The sequence below is a fragment of the Equus caballus genome, chromosome 9 (assembly GCF_041296265.1).
Source record: "Equus caballus isolate H_3958 breed thoroughbred chromosome 9, TB-T2T, whole genome shotgun sequence".
NCBI classification, from domain to species: domain Eukaryota; kingdom Metazoa; phylum Chordata; class Mammalia; order Perissodactyla; family Equidae; genus Equus; species Equus caballus.
The window spans coordinates 96822632-96841822 of NC_091692.1; the positions used below are offsets into that span (position 1 = coordinate 96822632).

Here is a 19191-nt window from a genome sequence, read left to right on the forward strand (position 1 = left end):
GCAGCCGGGCCTCTGCGAGCACTCGCAGCTCACTTACACAACAACTCCCACTCCGCCCAGATCGCCATGTGAGGAGGAGGCCGTGCTGGCTCCTTAGGGGAGATGGAGGCGAGAAGGGCTGAGTTCTGTTCCGCCAAGAACCTCCCGAGGAGCTGGAGCCGCGCTTTGCAGCGGGTTCTGGAAGCAGGAGCGCCCTGAGCACAGACACCCCTCAGCTGGCCGTGGACAAGTGTTTATTGATCGGCCACAACATAGCCAGGACAGGGGCAGGTCGTGAGGTCACGACAAGCATCCAGCCTGGGGTCTACAGTCTGATCAGAACAAACGGTCCACAGGGGACCTAGGAGAGCCAGCCAGGAACCCTTCCCCTGGCTCCCTCCACCCAGCAAAGTCCTACTGCTCGAAAACTGCTGGGGTGGGCTCAGGGGCTGACCGTGGGGGGCAGCTCCTCAGCACGTCCATCCGCCACTCCATGCTGCCACCACCGAGGGCAGCCTCTCCCACGACTCTGACATCTAACTCCCTGTGACACCTCAAGCAGCTGCAATTCAACAGCAGGGGGACATGAGTCCCGAAGTGGCACAGAAGTACACAGTGCACAGATGTCACCCAGACAGTGAAGGAGACGAGACTTATAAACCGGCCCGTGCCTCCTCCACCGTCTGCACACATTCACTGGAAGCAGGAACACAGGCGCTCCACGGCACAGTGCCACGGCAGCCGTGGCCAGCACCCCAGTGTGTGGAAAGATGGAGAAAGACAAGAGAACCGGGCTGCAAACCAAACCCGAGTGCCCTCGGCTCTCATGGGAACAAAGGTCTCTTGGCAGAATAACAGCGAACAGAATAAAACAATAGGCCCAATCAGCTGCCGTGACGTGAACTCAAGAAGGGGGTGGAATTCAAGGGTAAGGCGGTGAAAAGAACACAGAAAAATACACCCAACTCAGGTACGTTCGAGGAGGGTGACCACGACAACAGGGCCTCCTGTGGTCACGGCTCCAGGCGGGTGAGGAAGCATCGTGTCTTCCTAGGACCGGCCTTTGCAAACCCACCAGGATAGCCAGCTTGTCCCTGTGAGTAAGCCGTAAACAGCTGCAAATGAAAGTCCAAATCCTGCTAGAACTCTGGCAGCTTACTTCGCCATTTCTGTTGGGCACATGCATACCTAAGACTGATTTCCAAATGCCTGATCAAGATTTGTTTGTGTAAACGCCGTAAACGTGAAATTCCGGGGAATGTGGTAGAGCGGACCATACACTGGACTCTGAGCCACGACTCGGGAAATACCGGCAGTGCCTGGGGCCCTCCATCAGGGCGACCCACTTTACGGGAAGCGACTCTATCAGGTCAGGCCAGCAGGCGGCCCACCACACCCTGGGGTGTGAGCCCCGAGAGGCGGATCTGCTGGCAATGTGGAGGAACTTCCAGGAGAGACTTGTGCTGCTAAGTGAGACCACATCTGAGGTGGGGACATGTGAACAGGAGATGACAGGTTGCCTGTAAAGCCAGGAGCAGGGGACTACACTGACCCGAGGTCATAAAGTGAGTCCTGGCCCTTGCCCGCTAGGACTATGTAACACAGACATGGACGCCAGACCAGCAGACCGAGCCCCGAGTGGGGGGAGAGGCGGCCCTGGAAAACGCCAGCCCTGTCAAGTGGTGGCATGTACTGCCATCACATCAATTGGCCTGAGGGTCAGCTTTTCTCCTTGTCTCCTCTAGGACAGATAGACGGACAGACATCTCCACCCTCGGACACAGCAAGGCTCAGCCAGTGAACACTGCCCAACCTGGCGCTGGGATCCAGCCATAGGAGGCTCTGGTATGTTTTTTAGGTTTGGGTGGGCCCTTCCAGAACATCTCCTCCCATTCACCAGACAGGCCAGGTATCACTGTGACACCTGGGTTAACTGCAATGTGGGGGATGGGGCTGTCCCGAGTAAGGAGACCGCCCAGGGCAACGCCCACCTTCGTGGGGAAGCTCCCGCTCGCGCGGGCCCTGCAGCACACTGCGCCGTGGAGGGCGCCGGCGGTCAGTTCTTGCCCGCCGTGGAGGAGCAGGCCATGTCCTGGGGGACCTCGAGCTTGACCATGGCACCAGGAGCTGGTGGTCGCCGCTTCTCCTGGCGCTGCCGCACAAAGACGGAGCGCAGCGCACGCAGCTGCCCGGCCTCCTGCGCCGTGAAACAGGGCTGCCTCTCCGCAAAGCGCACGAGCGCGTCAAAGGACACGGCCGCCTGCTCCCAGGCCGCCTCCTCGCCCTCCTCCTCGGCCTGCTCCGGACTCCCCACGGCCAGAGCTGGGCCTGCAACAGCGGGTCGCCCCTCTCCAGCCACCTGTGCAGGCCCGCCCTGAGCGGCGGCTGCACCCCGGGGAAGCCTGCTGCCTGGCTCCAGGACGTGGGCAAAGGTCTGGGCATGAGGCTTAGTTCTGAGGCGCTCGGGCTCTTCCTCAGAAGACGAGCCTTCGGCCAGTGTCCCTGTAGGCCACAGCTTCCCCCAGGCGCGGCCAAATACGTCGCTGGGCACGGCGTTCCAGGCACAGGCCACGTTGACAATGGCGTCATTCACGTTGTAACGGGGCTGGAAGCCCTGAAGCGTGAGTGGGGGATTGATGAAATGCCTCATGAAATCCCTCCGAATGCCCTGGTCCATGGGTTGGATCAAGGAGGTCACGCCGGCGGGCAGGAAGATGGTGAAGATGTTATCGGAAACCAACTCGGACTCCTGCGGGTGGGCCCGGGAGCCGTCCAGCAGGAGGATGGCTTTGCTGTCTTCGGGCAAGCCCAGGGTCCTGAAGTGCTCTTTCACCGAGGGCGCAAAGATGTGACGGAACCAATCGGAAAAAATCTCCCTGTCCACCCATGCGTTCCCCTGGGCCTTGTATGCCACAGGCAGGTGCTGGATGCCTCGGAAAGCCCTGGGGCCGCTGCCCTTCCCGATCACCAGGGGCTTGATCTTATGGGAGCCCGTGGCATTGGCACACATAAGGACAGTCAGCCTGTCCTTGTTCTGCTTGGTGCTGGGTGCAGCCCCGCCTTCCAAGGTGGGGTTTGGCAAGCACCGCCAGAATAGGCCGGTCTCATCTGCGTTGTAGACCTGCTCAGGGGACAGGCCGTGCTCAGCAGTTAAGCTCCGGAAAAACCCACAGAACTGCTCGGCCGCTTGGTGGTCAGCCATCTGCTTTTCGCTGGACGCGTCCAGCTTTTTAATGCCGTGTCTGGCCTTAAAACGCCAAAGCCACCCGCCAGAAAACACGCAGGGCTCGGTTAACTGCATTTGCTCGTAGAAGTCCTTGGCCTTCTCAATGAGCATGGGACCGGAGACGGGCACGCCCTCGGCGCGCTTCACCAGGAACCACTCGTACAGGACGCGGTCGAGGTGCTCCAGCTTGGGCGTGTGCAGGGTGCGCCGGTGCTCCAGGGCCTTGTTGGAGTCGGAGTTGGCGAAGAAGCGGAGCAGCTGGGCCTTGTGGGCCTTGATGTCGTACAGGGTGGACATGCCCACGTTGTACTCCTGCATCAGCGCCTTCCTGCTCTCCCCCTTCTCCAGGCGCGTGCAGATGTCGATCTTCTCCTTCAGGGTCAGCACCACCCTCTTGCGCTTCTCCCCGGGGCTCCTCCCGGCAGCCTGCTTGGAGGCCATGTGCGGGGTGGCTTGTCCCGGTGGCCGGGGGAAACGCACCCGGGCAGATCCTGGTGGGCTTGCTGCCTCTCCTCCTTTCCTCTCAGTCCTTCTCCCCGCTCAGTTTCTCTCTCCACTCTTCTTCGATTCGTTCTGCTGATATCCTGGGCCACCAGGAGCCACAGTTCCTCCTCTGTTCCCCCCTCTAGTTCCAGCAACCTCTTGCCTCAGCTGTCCCTCGTCTTCCAGGCTTCTAGTAACGTGGCAGCTCCTGGGCCTCTCTGCGGGGGAGGCGACCAGTGTCACACTACCCCTGGACTCCCCCACACTATTGGAACCTCTGGCCTTCTCTGCAGGGACAGTGACAGCTTCTCCCCTCAGACACAGACCAGAGAGCAGAGGGACGTGGGGAGCTGGTTTCAGGTCAGCTGAGGTCTTCCTGTCTGAGCTGTGGGCTCCTCTCTGCTGGGTGCACAGTGCTGTCTCACACGCATGGTGCTTCAGGGGCTGGAAAGCAGGAGGGAAGGAAGAAAACCATTACAGCACGCGCCCAGGCCACTCGTAAGCAGGGCCTCCCGCCTGGGACACACCAGGGAGCTGCAGCTGAAACAAGTGTTGTAGAGACAACCAACATGTGAGCTGGCCAGCAAGCAACGTGGTGTCTGGGGGGCTGCACAGCTCTCGGCCCAGCCCCTGACATGCTGGACACACCAGCTCTTCCGAGCTTCCACCAAGTGACCTGAGTCACTTGCTATGGCTCCAAATTAAAAGTGGCTCTTGCAGGAGCAACCTGGCCTTCCTGGGGAAAACACTAAGGAAGAAGCCACTGAACAAAGCCAGGAAGTCGCAGGCACTGGGCAACCGAAGAGCCACTTCTCTGACCTAACCAGCTTCACAAACCCCTTGTTCCTTCTAAAACAGCCAAGGAAAGGGATGAAGGTGCTGCGGGGAGCAGGAATTCCTCAAAATCTTCCAGGGCTGGGGAGCCTACAAGCCTCTTCTGGAACAAGGCTCCTCAAACTCCACCTGGGGTGGGTCTCCTCAAAGCCCCCTTAAACAGCAGTCCCCAAACAGATTCCAGAAAACTAAGCCTGGACGGGCAGCAGGCTCCTCCCAGAGCTGGGAGGGGCTGTCAGTCTCCCAACAACCAACTAGCCCCCACAGACACACTCAGACTTCTAGGATGTCTCTGGACACACACACTCACTCACACTTGCTCCCATGTGCACTCTCCCAAGTGAGTGTGCACACAACACTCACACCCACCCTCACGTGCATGCACACACTCAGCGGACACAGTAAAAGGGCCAGACCAGAGCAGGGGCTTCCTAAGTACTCATTAGTCTAGAATGCTCTATGAACAAATCACTAATTCATGCTGGAAACAAGAACATGAGAATTGTCTCGTGGCCCCGCTGAGAGCAGGGCATTCTTGCTGAATCAGCTTTGTAACTTTTAAGTAATAAACTCTGTGTTTAAGTTTACAGAGACACCTTTGGTTACAGTTAGTAAGATCATACAAAGGAAAGCGACTTCACACGAGCCCCGCAGGTCTCACCCAATGTGTCTCTCTCAGTGTTTCCAGTATGTTCTCATCCTTCCTCTGGGGAAAGATCAGGGCCACTGTGGTTCCTTCCGGCTGAACAAGTCCATCCTTTGATAACAACCTCCCCAAAATGTCCACCTCCCCCTGTGCCATGGGCAGACCTACAGGGCACAGTGGATGCATCCTTGCTGGCGGGGGCAGCCAGCAAGAATCACAGACCCGCACGCTTCGCCTCTGGCCTGGGAGGTGTGAGGAGCTGCTGCCCGGCTCAGCACTGTTTGCTGTGACAATCCTGTCCCCCCCTCACAGCCAGCTGCGCCCCCTCCCTCCCTTCAGGACTGGGCCTGAGCCCTCTCTCTCCTCTCTCACCCGGGAAGGACTGCAGACCACCCAACCAACATCCACACCACCCCACTGAACCCATCACTGCCTGTGCCCATCACGGCCCACACCGCCAAAGGTCCGCAGCACTCACGGATGCGCTTCCAGCAGGGCCGCCCCACCTCACCCGCCTCCCAGATCCTTACTGTGGCTACTTCTTCCAACTTCCTGCAACTGGTGAGACCACAGGACTACTCCTACGTGGAGCATTAAAAAGTAGCCCTTTGAGACCACAACTCAATAGAAATGAAAAGTTTATTGAAATGTAGCAAGAGTCCCAAAGACAAATTCCAGGCATGTCACGGGCCAGCGCTGGGCGTCCTTTTGCTCTCTCGGGTCAGTCTCGGGTCAGCTTTAGGGTCCCTGTTTTCACCCCATTTACCGGGACTATCAGGGAGAAAGGCCGAGAAACAAGTCTTTTGGAGAGGACGGGGGTCCTTGAGTAGGGACGACACGCCGGGGCGTGCCGCTGCGGGGAGAGCCCGCGAGGGCGCTCCCGGGTGGGGGGGCCCGCACAGACGCGTCCTCCGCGGGGCCCGCGCCGCGCCGAGGGAATGCCGCCCCGGGAGAGGCCCGTCCGGAAAGCGCGTCCGCCCGGCCGGGTCTGGCGGAGTGGGGGCGCACGCCGGGGGGCGGGGGCCAATGCAGAGGGAAAACCACGCCGAGGTTCGCTCCGGCTCCCCGGGGGCCGCGTCCTGCTGTCCGCAGAGCCCAGGGGTCCCTGCGGGCTTGCGGCGCGGGACGACGCGCGACCTCGGGGCGCCCTGGCGGGCCGGGCGGGATGTGGGCCGGGGAAGCCGCCCGCCGCCGCGGGCAGCAAGGACCGCCCTGCGCTCGGGCTCCACTCACCTGCGAGCCGCCACCGCCGCCGGAAGCGCTCCCGCTCCGCCCTCCGCCGGTCCGCGCCTCTCCGCCTTCCCCAGCCACTTCCGGGACGCTCTAGGCGGCCGGAGGACTCGCTTCTCGGTGGCGCTACGGGAGGCGCTGGGCCCCGGGGCGGGAGATCCTCGCGGGGATGGCCGGGGCCGGGGGGCGGTCTGCGCCTCGACGTGGTCGTCTGCAGGGTGGGAGTCTCGGGTTTTGCGATGAGTGGAACCCTGGGAAGGAGTGGGGGCTCTGGGAGTCCTGGGCGCGGCTGGGCGGGAGGCCGACTGGGCTTTGTGCCCCCGACAGGACCCCCTTCCAGGTGGGGGTTCCCGACGGGGGACGGGCAGTGACTTAGCCCCTTCCCGTGGCGAAAGCCAGTGGCCAAGGCTGTTTTCTTCCTGCCCGTCCTGCTGCTTCGCTGGCGCCTCCTCCATCCCTAGTTGAGACGACCTGGACGATGAGATGCAGCGCTTCTGAGCTGGTGAGACCTGGGCTTGAGTTGATGCTGTAATGAGTCGAGACTTTGGGGGACCCTGGGATGGGTGAATGTATTTTGCTTGTGTGACGAATATGAATCTTTGGGGACCAGAGGACAGACTGTGGTGGACTGAATAATGCTCTGCCCAAGGATGTCCACACCCTAAACCCAGAATGTGTGAATACACAACAAAGGGACTTTGCAGGTGCGATTGAGATTCTTGAGATGGAAGATGATCCTGGTGGGCCCGCTGTCATGACAGGGTCCTCATAAGAGGGAAGAAGGAGTATCAGGGTCAGAGAAGACAATGCGATGATGGGAGCAGCGGGAGAAAAGGAGAGATGACAACAGACACGGGTTAGAGCGTGTGCTTTGTAGGTGAGGGGAGGGCCGCAAGCCAAGTAGAGCAGGAGCCTCTAGAAGCTGGAAAAGGCGAGGACACAGATTCTCTCCTGGAGCCTCCAGAAGGAACCAGCCCTGCTGACACCTTGGTTTTAGCTCCATAAGACTCATTTCAGACTTCTGCCCTCCAGAACTGTAAGCTAATAAATGTGTGCTGTTTTCAGCCCCCACGTTCATGGTCATTTGTTACAGCAGCAACTAAGATGAATTTCCATAGTTCCCTCCTCCTTCTTTCACTTTCTTCCCTTGGCTCCCAGGACCCCTCCCCCGAGCCGCCCCGCCCCACCTCGGTCCTCCTTACTCACCCTCCCCTGCTGATTCCTAATGGCCAGGTTCACTCCTTGGCTCCCTGCTCTCCTCCAGTCTGATGGCTTTACATACCAGCAAAGACGGAGAATTTCCGAATTCATGTCTCCTCCCAGGACCCTTCCCGTGACCTCTAGACTCCTATGCCCTACCCAGCATCCCCATGTAGCCTTCTACCAGGTACCCCAAAACCAGCATTTCCAAACCTGAGCTGCTGATCCTCCTGCCCAGCCTTACTCTGTCTACACACTCCCCATCCCAGTGAGTGGCAACTGCACCTTTCCGTTCACTCAGGCCAAAACCTCAGAGTCATCCTTACACCCCACACCCAGTGGACCACGAGCTCTGCCTGGCTCTGCCCTCCACATCCATGCAACCTCTGACCTCTTCTCACTCCTGCCAGTTCTCTCCGCCTGGCCCAAGCCCCCTGATGTTGCAGTTGCTCCCTCCCTGGTCTTCGCTTCTGCCCCTGCCCCTCTGATCAGCCATCTGCCACTGCATGGCAAAGCACCCCGAAACTTCATGGCTTGGAACAGCAACCGTTTTATGGTACACGTACTGTGGGCCAGCAATTTGGGCATGCTCGAGTCAGGTGTTTTTGACAGAGGAGGAAACGGGGCACCAAGCACAGCATGCATGGATGGGACTGGAACCCAGGACTCCTGGACTGGCGGTCCCTTAGAATGGTCTCCTGGGACAGCAAGGTGGCACCAGGAGGCTGGCTTCATCCCTGTGTATGACACTCTGCTGCCACCTCATGGACACGGGATCATGTGCACACACCCCACCACCCCCCACCCCGGGCACCTTCATGGTGCTGACAGGGGCCTGGGGCTCAGCAGGGAACTGCGGTTCAACCCCAAGATGCATGGGGCTCCCCAGATGCTCCCACCATCACTCTGGGACCCTCAGGCCTCATCTCAAAGACTGAGTCCACTCTGGCAGAAAGGAAGGGGTCAGAAAAAGAAGAGAAGGAAGAACATCCACTGGTGTCTCCTAGGGCCTGGCATTGAGGGCTCCCCTCCCCCCAATGCACAAGGTTGAGCCCCCAGACCACGCCTGGAGCACCACAACAGCCCCCTTCCCGACTGGTGTCCCCATCCCCCTGCACAGCCGGAGTGGTCTTTGAGAGGGTCAGTGTGAGCAGATCCCTGCCCTGCCCTACCCCTGGTTTCCCAGGGCACTCCATGGCAGGGTCCTCATTAGGCCAGCAGGCCACACCAGGTCTGGCTCTCACCGTCTTGCTCCAAGCCCGTTGGAGTTCCTTCTGTGCACATTGTCCCTCTACCTGCAGCCCTTCACCTGGAGGTGGCGCTGGACCCAGCAGAGCCCCTCACCCAGGTCCTGGGGGCCTCAGGTGGGGTGACATCACTATCCAGCCCCCAGAGGGAAGGTCTTGGGGTGGTGAGTCTCTCACAGCAAAGAGGGGTCTTTGGCTTCCGGGCGGATGGTACCTGTGAAGCCCACGCCCGGCTGGCAGAGAGAGGACCGCCTGAGGCGGGCTATGGTCTCCTGGGCATGCTGACTTCACTTCAGGAGGGAGGAGCATGGGGAGAGGGGGACAGCTCCGAGAGACGCCAGAGGGGGAAGGGCCCAGCAAGGGGCTGAGGCTGGGAGGCCGGGGTCTGAGGAGGGCGTGGGCCCATCGCCACCTTGGTGCTGGGGCCAGGGGGAGCAGGTTTAGGGCAGAGCCACTGATGGTCCATAGGATGCCTCTATGAGAACCAGGAAGAAGTGCCTCCCATGGGATGCAGGGCCCTTGGGGACTTAGAGACAGGCTGGCACCCAGGACGGGGCCTGTGGGAGCTCAGCCATGGTGAACCAGGGTGGGACACGGACTCCCAGGGCCCTCATGGGACTCAGTTTCCTCAAGACACAGCTTGCAAGACATGGCCTTAATTTTGAGAACCCAAAATGGAGGGTCTGGCACCGAGGATGCTCTCCCCCATCTATCAGTGGCCTGGCAGTGCACGGATGACCCTCTGGATCTCTGACTGGACTCTCCTAAAGGAAAAGACACAAAAGTGGAAGGTGAAATCAGTTGTGGTTTTCCAATTAATGCACCATCTTTATTTTTTAAAGTGAACTCTGCATAAAATAAAGAACTAATCCAAAAATGATGTCTCTTCCAGTGTGGGACTGTGTGGCAGCCCCAGGAGATCATGGTCCTCTGTTAGCAAGGACCCCCTGTGAGGTACGGGTCTGCCTCCAGCTGCCTTGCTGCCCCCAGGGCCTGGCCCCACTGCTGGTCCTTCCAGCCCCAGCTTCACACCCTGCAAAGAGTGGGGAAACTCCTGGGCCGTGTGAACAGGCAGGCTCTCCAGGGAACCCAACTGGTTTGGGGCCTCAGGGGTTGGACAGGTAGCTAGGTCAAGAGAGAACAAGAAAATCTGGAGTTCAAGAGGTGACTGCAGAGCAGAGGAAAGGAAGAAGGCTAAGGCTGAGTCACGTCAAAGCTATGCCCAGACCCTGTCCACTGCATGGAGTGACAGCAGGGACTCGTGCCCCTTTGTGACAGACTTTCCCAGAAAGTGGGACCACCAGAGGATCCAGGCTCAGGGGCTGTATTCAGTGTGTGCTCAAAGCATGAGTGACAGGAGATGAGGCTCAGCATGTGACCAGGGTCAGAACTCAATGTGTATCCAGGGTCAGGGCTCAGTGTGTGACCTGGATCAGGACTCAGAAGGTGACCAAGGTCAGGGCTCAGAGTGTGACCAGGGTCAGGGCTCAGAGTGTGACCAGGATCAGAGCTTATTTGGTGACAGGGTCAAAGCTCACACTATGACCCTAGTGAGGGCTCCCTTTTGGGCTGAGGTCAGAGCTCAGCCTCTGGTCAGGAGGGGCTTCGCACCTGTCTCTCGGGGCGTCCTGGCCGTGGTCTTTAAGATCTGAACTGTGGCCATTAGGCCATTTGTCTCAGTCTGCTCGGGCTGCCATAACAAAACCCCACAGACCGAGTGACATAAACAGCAGAAACATCTCTCTTGCCCTCTGGGGCAGGAAGTCTGAGACCAGGCTGCCAGGATGGTCGGGCTCCGGGCTGGACTCGCTTCCCAGTCGCAGATGGCCCTTTCTCGCTGGGTCTTCATGTGGCCGAGAGCAGCTCTGGAGTCTCTTCTTTGAGGACACTGATCCCCTCATGGGGGCCCACCCTCACAACCTCATCTAACCCCAGTCACCCCCCTCCAAACACCCTCACGTTGGGGTCAGTGCTTCAAATTATGAACTGTGGGGGGGACACGATTCAGGCCATAGCATTCCGTGCCTGGCCTTCAAATTCCTGTCCTGCTCACACGCAGAAACATTCCATCCCAACAGCCCAAAGTCTTAACTCACTCCCGCGTCAGCTCTAACGTCTAAAGCCCGGTCCCATCCGAGCGTCACGTGGCTCCAATAGGCGGAGTGCAGGTGTGACTCATCCTGTGGCAGAATTCCTCTTCAGCCACAAACCTGTGAAACCAGACAAGTTATGTGCGTCCAAAATACAAAGGTGGGAGGGACAGGCCCAGGAGAGACATCCTCGTGCCAAAAGGGAGAAATCAGAAGGAAGAAAGGGGTGGCTGGTCTCAAGCCAGCCCAGCGAGGCAGAGTCCGTGAGACCCGGAGGCTCAAGAGCAATCTTGCTGGTTTATCCCCTGCCCTCCAGACCCACCAGGCTGGCAGCGTCATCCCCACAGCTCTGCGCGGGGCCCACGGTTCTGCCTGACACCCGGCCGGGTGGCTCTCTGTCATCGGAGGCGTCCTGTGCTCCACAGGATGATGAGCACATTCTGGCCTGTACCCACTGAAAGCCGGGAGCAACCCCATGCTGGGACGCTGAAAATGTCTTCAGGCATCTCCAAAGGTCCCCTGTGGCACAGAAGCATCCCCGTTTGAGAACCACTGCCTTAGAGTAATCACTTCATATCAAATCAGATCAACAAACACTTATGTGCCTGTCAATATTTGAGGAATGAATGTTCCAGGCTGGTGCTAGGTGCTGGGTGCCTTGAATAAAAAGACAGATAAGAAAGGCTCCGGTCCAGAGAGCCTCCAATCCCAGCGAGCTGGGTGTGGGGGACAGACAGGCAGGAGGCCACCCACAGAAACGGTGAGGTCACAGACACTTTACTTACTGTTTGAGGCACCTGAGCTTTTGGGACTGTGGGCTGGAGGGGGTCTTCAGAGAGAAAGTTCCAGGTGGGCAGAGTGGGTAAGGAAGGCGCATTGGCAGAGGGGCCACACTCACCTCTGTGTGACCTTGAGCAAGTTCCTGCCCCTCTCTGGGCCCCAGGCTCCTCACCTCCTACAGAGAGACAATCTCCATGGGAAGAGCCCAACCTGGAGGGTGCCAAGGGGTTGGCAGAGGAGACCCCAGAGGTGCTGTGAGATGCAGGGAGAGCTGGGTCTTAGGTCACCCCTGGCCCACATGGCGCATCATCTTGTTCCAGGGCTCAAGGTGAGAAGATGGGAGCCATTCCCCCACTGGAGGGATCACCTGCCCCTTGGCCTTGCCCCACTGCCCAGGCACCCTCACCACCCCTGACATCCCCAGGGCCCTTTTCCAGGGGGAAATCAAGGATCAGGGAGTAAGATGCAGGTCAGAGATGCCATCCACAGGGCCAGAAGGGCATTGGGAAATAAAAGGAACTCTTCCTCCCAAGTGGGAGGGGCGTGTGGTCCCTCAGACACACTTGGGCCAGCAGGCAGCGGGCATGGCCAGGCACCACAAGGGGTCCTGGGGAGACTGTTTTCCAAAGGGAGGATCAGGTCGAGAGGGTCATCAGGGACCTCTAATGGCCCCAGGCTACCAGCAGCTGGAAGCCAATGGCCCCCTGGGCTTCGGGGGATGAGAGAAAGAAGAGCTGCAGAGGCTGGCCAGAGTTGGCACAACAGGAGAAGGCTGGCCAGCAGGGACACAGCCACTGCCACCATGGTCCAGCAGTCAGGGTGGCCAGAAGAGATGGCCTGACCTCTGAACCTCCCACCCTCAGGTCTCTGGATGATGGAAGCCCTTTTGGAATCCTTGTGGGATCCCAGGGCACAAAGCAGGCTGGAGAGTGGCTGGGGTCCAGACAGAGAATGCCCACCCCAGGGCCAACTCCCTTCTGCCTCCTCCCACAGCAGAGGCCACAAACTCCGCGCTTCCCTGACTCCCTCACAGCTAAAGCTCCGCATTGCGTGGGGCTTAAGTAAGGTCCCAAGGGACCTGCGCACACTTGATGCTCCAGGCCTGTGTGCCTCAGAGGCACCAGCGCCCTGTCAGCCTCCAAGGCACAGCCCCAGAACGGTCCCCGGGGTGCCCTCTCTGTAGCCTGCACTCTTGATGGCAGAGGTCCGTGCTGACATGTCTGTGATGTTTGATCAGAGGCTGTCACGCCCGCAGGGCTGTGAGCCCCAGGAGGGCAAAGGAGAACAGGGGGGCCTGAAGGAGGCACCCCTCAGTCTTGGCTTAAAGACTGAAGGAGTGAACGAGTCTCCAGAAGGGGGTCCCCCTTCCCTGGCCTGGCTGCCTGCTCTGAGAAGGCAGAGGTGTCACCTGGGCCTCCTCCTGGGGTGGCTGAGAAATAGCTGCGGGTGAGGAGTGTGGCCCCTGCCCTGGGCAGGCTCTGCCTTCTGGAAGCAGAAAGAAGGACAAAGGGAGTGGGAGGGTGCAGCCTGGCGGGGCAGCCGGAGATTGGGATCTGCCCCACCCTCAGGTACTCACTGCCCCGGGAACCTGTTCGTGCCGGCCTCGCACCACCAAGCCTCTGTCTTGCGGGCTGAAGCTATATAAAGCCGCCCTGAGGTCCGCTCCACCACTGTCTGCCTGTGACCATGAAGGCTGTCCTCCTCGCCCTGCTGCTCACTGGCTTGGCCCTGCAGCCAGGTGAGACCTCGGCCGGCCACGGGGCAGGGCCGGGGGAGCAGGGGTGGGGGCAATCGAGGGAGGCCAGAGGGGCTTCCAGAGAGGGAACCCAGCCCAGAGGGCAGAGAGAGGAGGAGGAGTGGGATAGGGAGGAGGGAGGTCAGGTGGAAGGAAAGGGAGGCAGCCGCGGGAAGGAGGGGTGTTCGTTGCCCACGTCCCCTCCGGGGCAGCTCTTGGAGCAGCCAGGATGCAGTCGGACTCACCCCGCGGTCGGCCCCCAGCTGTCTCCCAAGGCAGACATAGGTGGGCAGCACAGGTGTCTCTCCACCACCGTGGGGCAGGGTCTGGCTCTTGGAGGTGCGGACAGACAGACAGAGGCACAGAGAACCTGTGGCGGGGTGGGAGGCACAGGGGCAAAAAGCCTCAAGTTAAGAAGCGCCACAGAGGGAAGGCGGGAAGACTGGAATGGGGGCAGGGCTGGGAGTGGTCCTGAGAGGACCGGGTCCTGGTGCCCGGGCTGAGTCTGGACTCCAGGCCTGGCTTGGTCTCTCCTGGTCCCTGGGTAATTACTAAACCTCTCAGAGCCTCAGCTGCTTCTTCTGGAAAATGGGAATCACAACATTGGCCCCCAGGGACCTCAAGGGTCCCCAGTGTGTGTGGTGATGAGCACAGGGCTGGTGGCATGGAGCCCTACTGGCACTGAGGTGATTGGATCCGGTAGCATGATTGTTTTGACCAAGGGGAGACCTAATCATCATGACAGCTGAAGCAATTACCCCAGGGACAAAGCAGGACCAGGCCCGGGGCCACCCCGGTCTCATAGCACAGGCTATTAGGGACAAGGATGGGAGGGTCTTGATGCCTGGTGGCATGGAAAATTCCAGGAAGGATCCTGGCCACCCTGCCCTCACCTGCCCGGTGCCCAGCGGGACCAGCTGCTGGGTGGGGTCAGCCAGTCCCCAAGCTGAGGCTCGTCACTACCTTCCTCCCAGGAGCGTGGGCATCTCAATGGGGCTTTAAAACCCTCAGCAGCAGGCCGGGACATTGCTGGTGGGTTCCAGGCACCGTGACAGGGAGTGGGCAGGGGGCTGCCCTGGGTGGACTCTGACGAGTGCAGTACCCTCCTGGTGAGGGGTGTCCAAGTTTGCGGCAGGTTCTTGTTCCCAGCTGCTCCTTCACGTTTCCAGCAGCCTGGAAGGGGCCAGACAGCACTCCTCGCCCCATGGGTGGGCAGGCTGGGCAGCCTCTGAGCCACCCCCCTCCACAGGCACCGCCCTGCAGTGCTACTCCTGCACAGCCCAGGTGAAGAACCAGGACTGCCAGAACGTGCAGAACTGCACCAGCTCCGAGACCCAGTGCCGGACTGAGTACATCCGTGAGTGGCCCTGAAGTCCCCGCAGTCCTACCCCAGCCCTCCCTGGGCTGGGAGTGGCCCTGGCCTGCCCCCTGCACCCTCCCCTCAGACTCCCTGCACCTTCCCTCTGTTGGTAGGGACTCAGAGAACCTGGGTTTAGGTCTCTGCCACTGAACTGTTCTGTCTGTCCACCTGCCCACTTGTCCACCTATCCACACACAGACAGAGGTGCTCAGCTTCCCATCCATCCATCCCCATCCCTCAGCCACCTATTCATCCCCCCATCCGTCACTCCTCCCTCCATCCATCACTCATGCCTCCATCCATCCCCCATGCGTCCATCCATCCATCCCCCATCCATCCCGCTTCATCACTCATCCATCCATCCACCCCCCCATCCATCACTCATCCATCTATCCATCTGTCAGTTACCCATCCATCCATGCATTCACTCATTCATTAAATATTTCTAGTGCCCAGCAGAAGGTCTGGCTGCCCTGGTCATGTGGACACGAATGAGACCAGGCCCCTGCCCTCACACTGCTCATAGTCTTGAGGCTGACTCAGGGTGACTCTAGGGTTTTGGTTAGAGGGGGACAGGAGGGGGCATGGGAGCTGGAGCAAGGCCAGGTAGGTGAACATCCAAGACCCGGCCTATCCCAGTGGTTCATTGCCCCCTCCAGGTGCTGTTGGCCTCCTGACCGTCATCAGCAAGGGGTGCAGCTCGGCCTGTGTGGATGACTCACAGAACTACTATGCAGGCGAGAAGAATGTCACGTGCTGCTCCACTGACCTCTGCAACGCCAGCGGGGCCCACGTCCTGCGGCCAGCTGCCATTAGCCTGGTGCTGCTCACTGCTCTTGGCAGCTTGCTGCTCTGGGGCCCTAGCCAGCTGTAGGATCCAGGAGGACCCCACCGTGTCCCATGCTGAGCAGTGGTGCTCAGGGTCCCAGGGGCACTCCTCACACACACCTGCCCAGTCGAGGCCCCTCCTGGACCCTAACTCAGTTCAGACCATGCCCCTCTGCCCTTTCCAGCCATCCCTGGCTCCCTCCAGGCCTGCCCAGCACGCTGGGTTCTAGTGATGCGGAACAGCCTGCGGATGGCCTGTTCCTCACCTGGGCCTCAGGCTGCTCCTGTTTCCACTGCCTATCTGACCTATCCCATAACCCTTGCTTAGGCCCCTCTTCCTCCAGGAAGCCTTCCCTGCCTGCCCCTTCCATGAGCTGAGCCAGGTCCCACCCACAGTATCCCCTGCACCCAGCATGAAGCAGGCACTCAGGAGGGTCCACAAAGGCTGAGATGAAACATACGGGGTAGAGTTGGGGGCAAGGCGTGTAAGATCCCAGGAGTCCCAAGAGATGAGGTCTGGAGGGGGTACAGTTCCCCATGTTCATGGGGTCCAGAGGCAACACCCCAGCGCACAGATGGCCCTTAATAAAGGCCCACTGGCTTAGCTGCAGACAGCTTCTGTCCTTGTGCACTCCCAGGCTGAGGTCAGAGTTGGGGTCCAAGTCTGCGTCGAGTCACCACCTAGCCCACGCCTGTGGCTGTGGCTGTGCCCTTGGCCACGTGGAGTGGAGCTCCAGCGTGGACAGGAGCAAACGACTGACACCTGGAAGAGCACACATTGCTGCAGAAGCCAGGGCAGTGTCCCTGGGGACTCCTGGCTCCTGCTGTGTGTCCTCAAATAGGTTGTTCAACTTCTCTGAGCCTCAGATGCTCATCTGCAACCCCTCTCTGCTGTGAGGATTGACCCAGAGACTTCACGAGATGGAGAAGTTTCTGTGGGGGAGGGGGCTGCTACCGTGTGAGGCCCCCACAGTGTCCCCACCCTGTCCTCTCTCTTTACCCTTAGGAGAATCCCTCTGTTTGTTTCTTACATTTTTAATTTTGTTTGTTGTACATGCTCCACACCCACAGTAAAAAATTCAAACTACTCAAAAGAGCCCCCAGTGACAGGCCAGCCTACCCAGATGCCTGACTGCAGGCCCCTCCCCCTCCCTAGGGTGCCCCCATCACACCTCCTGGGCTCCTTCCAGGCCAATTGTGTGCCCAGACCAGCAGCCCGTGCACATGGAGTCCTGGGAGTCCTACTGGGAGGACACGGCCCACTCACGCCTTTTTCATATCTGGGAAAGCCCCTTTGAAAACACAGCCTGCCACCCTGCCCCTCGGGACACCAGGGCTGAGGGACAGGCAGCCTGTGCCTCCTGGGTGTGAGTGGTAGGCCAGGGTGGGGACGTGCACAGGATGGCGTTGCTGGCCCATGTCATGCACCTGGTGGTGGGTGGGGCAGGATTGGAACCCAGGCCCTGGAGCTCTGAGGTGGGGCTGGGAGCAAAGCAGCAATGGTGTGGGGGTCACGCTGATGAATGGGTCCAGGCTAGAGGCCCGGAGATCCCCACCCAGATCAGCATCCCTGCCGTGTGTCCCCAGGCGGGACGCCACCCTCCTCTTGGACACTGGGTCCCAGGGTGGCAACGTGAGGATGGCAGAGTTCCCCACACCAGCGCCCGAGCGCCCCTGAGTGCTGACTGTCCCCCTCATCCCCTTACCTTGGGGGCCCGGCCCAGCCTGCCCGGCTCCTGTTGGGGAACTCTAGGCTCTGGCCTCTCCCACACCCGCCCTCTGGGGCCTGAGGCACATTCAGCACCCAGACCTGACTGGGCCCCGGTCCAGGGTCCAAGGTGCAGGGCTGGGCCTTTGTTTCCCAGGAGGGCGCTGCAGAACTGGGTGCCCCTGGGCAGCTTTGGCCCCATCAGGGCCTGGCACAGGACCTGGGGCCTGAGGGTGGAGCCTTGGCCAACAGTGAAGTGAGGACTGGTGGGCACTCAGGACACAGCTGCTGGCGGCACTGTTCCCCAGAGCTGCCGGCCCAGGCTGGCTGCCCGCTCAGGTGACTGTAGAGGACACTGGGTGCTCCCTCCGCTCAGCCAACAGTCTGGGGCACCCGCTCTCGGTGCTGTTTCCAGCACTGCAGACACAGCGGTCAGCCAGGCCTGGCTGGATTCTCCCCAGCCCCTCCTGATGCCGGGGAGCCGCCCCCAGGTCACGGAGCTGGCAGGACAGTGGTGTCAGCCAAACAGGATAAGTACGGAAACATGCAGCAGTTAGTGATGGGAACTGGGAGAAAAGACAAAGCAAAGGAAAAGGATCCGAAACGCTGGCATGGCCAGGGAAGGCCTCGCAGGCCCCGGAAGTCCAGTGATGACAAGGGCTGCACCCTGGAGCTGTGGGCCCACACATTAGCCACCCCCTCGGGGAGGCTCTGGGAGGGGAGGCCGTGCCCAGGGCCCCACACCCTGTCCTGGGCTCTGGGGGTTGAATTATTTGGGCCACAGTGAGGGGAAAGAGAGGGCAGGCCCTGAGAGGAGGGAGCTGGCTGGACCCACATGCCCCATAACCAGGGGCCTCCGCTGACATCCTGAGCCCTCCTCAAGGTCACAGAGGGCCTGGGGGGCCAGCCCTCCCCCTCCCTCACTCCACAGAGTCAGGCCCAGAGAGGTGCAGGAGTTCCCTCCCGACACACAGCACATCGGGGGCAGAGTCCTCCCTGTCCTGGACGGAGGGCTGACAGGGGCTCCGCCTCTCCAAGGGTGGGGACAGCAGGGGGGCCACCACAGGAACAGCCCACTTGCCCAGGGTCCTACATGGTCTGGACTGGGACCCCCACCTCCCTCTCCCCACACCACCTCATCCTTAGAACCACAGAAGGGCCAGAAAGAAGGGGGAAGTGTGGAACCCACATCCCCAAAGCAGAGGATACTATCTGTCCCCATTCCCATCGTCTTCATGATGTTTCCTGTGCAAACACACGCAGATGTGCACTGTGGACTCACACTCCCGGGTGGTGACACACACTCTCTCCCACACACTGCTGCTTTTACTGAGGAGGAGAGCCCCTCATGGTGGCATCTGCGGCTGAGGTGTTACCCTGGACCATGGATCTGTTTTCGTGTTTAAGATGCCACTGCCTGAGGCTTTCCCATGTGAGGGATGCTGTCCTGGTCCTTTGGCATCTGTGACAGCAGGTGACAGTGAGGGCAAAAGTTGGTGTACCCCTTACCACGTGCCAGGTACTCTCACTCCAGCTTTCCCCAGAATCATTCCCTCGTTCCTTACCAGCACCCTACGAGGCAGGGCTGTACAGAGAAGGAAACTGAGGCACAGAGAGGTGCAGGAAGTGACGTGACCTCTGCTAACCACCCTCCCCTGTGTGCCTGTCCACCCTAAACCAGGCCTCCAGGGCATCCCTGAGTGGGCATCTCCGGCCCTGCCCCCAGCCCCAGGCTGGAAGTGGTGTGACACTGTCCTCTCCCTGAGGACGTGGGCTGAACCAGACCATCCATCCCCAAGCCTCCTCCAGGGCTGGGGTTGGTGGGCTCCCCCAGGTTGGCATCTG

General features: G+C 60.1%; 2 protein-coding genes and 1 long non-coding RNA gene across 3 annotated transcripts; 2 read left to right on the forward strand and 1 right to left on the reverse strand.

The window, feature by feature from the left end:
• Positions 1-216: 216 nt before the first annotated feature.
• On the reverse strand, positions 217-6539 carry JRK (Jrk helix-turn-helix protein). The gene is made up of 2 exons (XM_005613328.4): positions 6402-6539; positions 217-4132 (listed from the first exon to the last, which is right to left on the reverse strand). Exon 2 carries the CDS (start codon positions 3644-3646, stop codon positions 2036-2038), a length of 1611 nt encoding a protein of 536 aa, XP_005613385.1. The 5' UTR covers positions 3647-4132; positions 6402-6539; the 3' UTR covers positions 217-2035.
• A 243-nt stretch (positions 6540-6782) lies between these two features.
• On the forward strand, positions 6783-7469 carry LOC138915489 (uncharacterized). Its single transcript, XR_011421497.1, has 2 exons — positions 6783-6900; positions 7160-7469. It is a non-coding gene; the product is annotated as an uncharacterized lncRNA (long non-coding RNA).
• A 5814-nt stretch (positions 7470-13283) lies between these two features.
• PSCA (prostate stem cell antigen) lies at positions 13284-16248 on the forward strand. The gene is made up of 3 exons (XM_001505016.5): positions 13284-13453; positions 14700-14807; positions 15470-16248. Exons 1-3 carry the CDS (start codon positions 13402-13404, stop codon positions 15682-15684), a joined length of 375 nt encoding a protein of 124 aa, XP_001505066.1. The 5' UTR covers positions 13284-13401; the 3' UTR covers positions 15685-16248.
• The last annotated feature ends 2943 nt before the right edge of the window (positions 16249-19191 follow it).

Excerpts from the sequence above, each read along its gene's own strand:
- JRK (XM_005613328.4), bottom strand. The coding sequence starts at position 3,646 with ATGGCCTCCAAGCAGGCTGCCGGGAGGAGCCCCGGGGAGAAGCGCAAG.
- PSCA (XM_001505016.5), top strand. The coding sequence starts at position 13,402 with ATGAAGGCTGTCCTCCTCGCCCTGCTGCTCACTGGCTTGGCCCTGCAG. Across the intron at positions 13,454-14,699 it reads TGGCTTGGCCCTGCAGCCAG|GCACCGCCCTGCAGTGCTAC; the intron begins GTGAGACCTCGG and ends CCCCCTCCACAG. Across the intron at positions 14,808-15,469 it reads GTGCCGGACTGAGTACATCC|GTGCTGTTGGCCTCCTGACC; the intron begins GTGAGTGGCCCT and ends TGCCCCCTCCAG.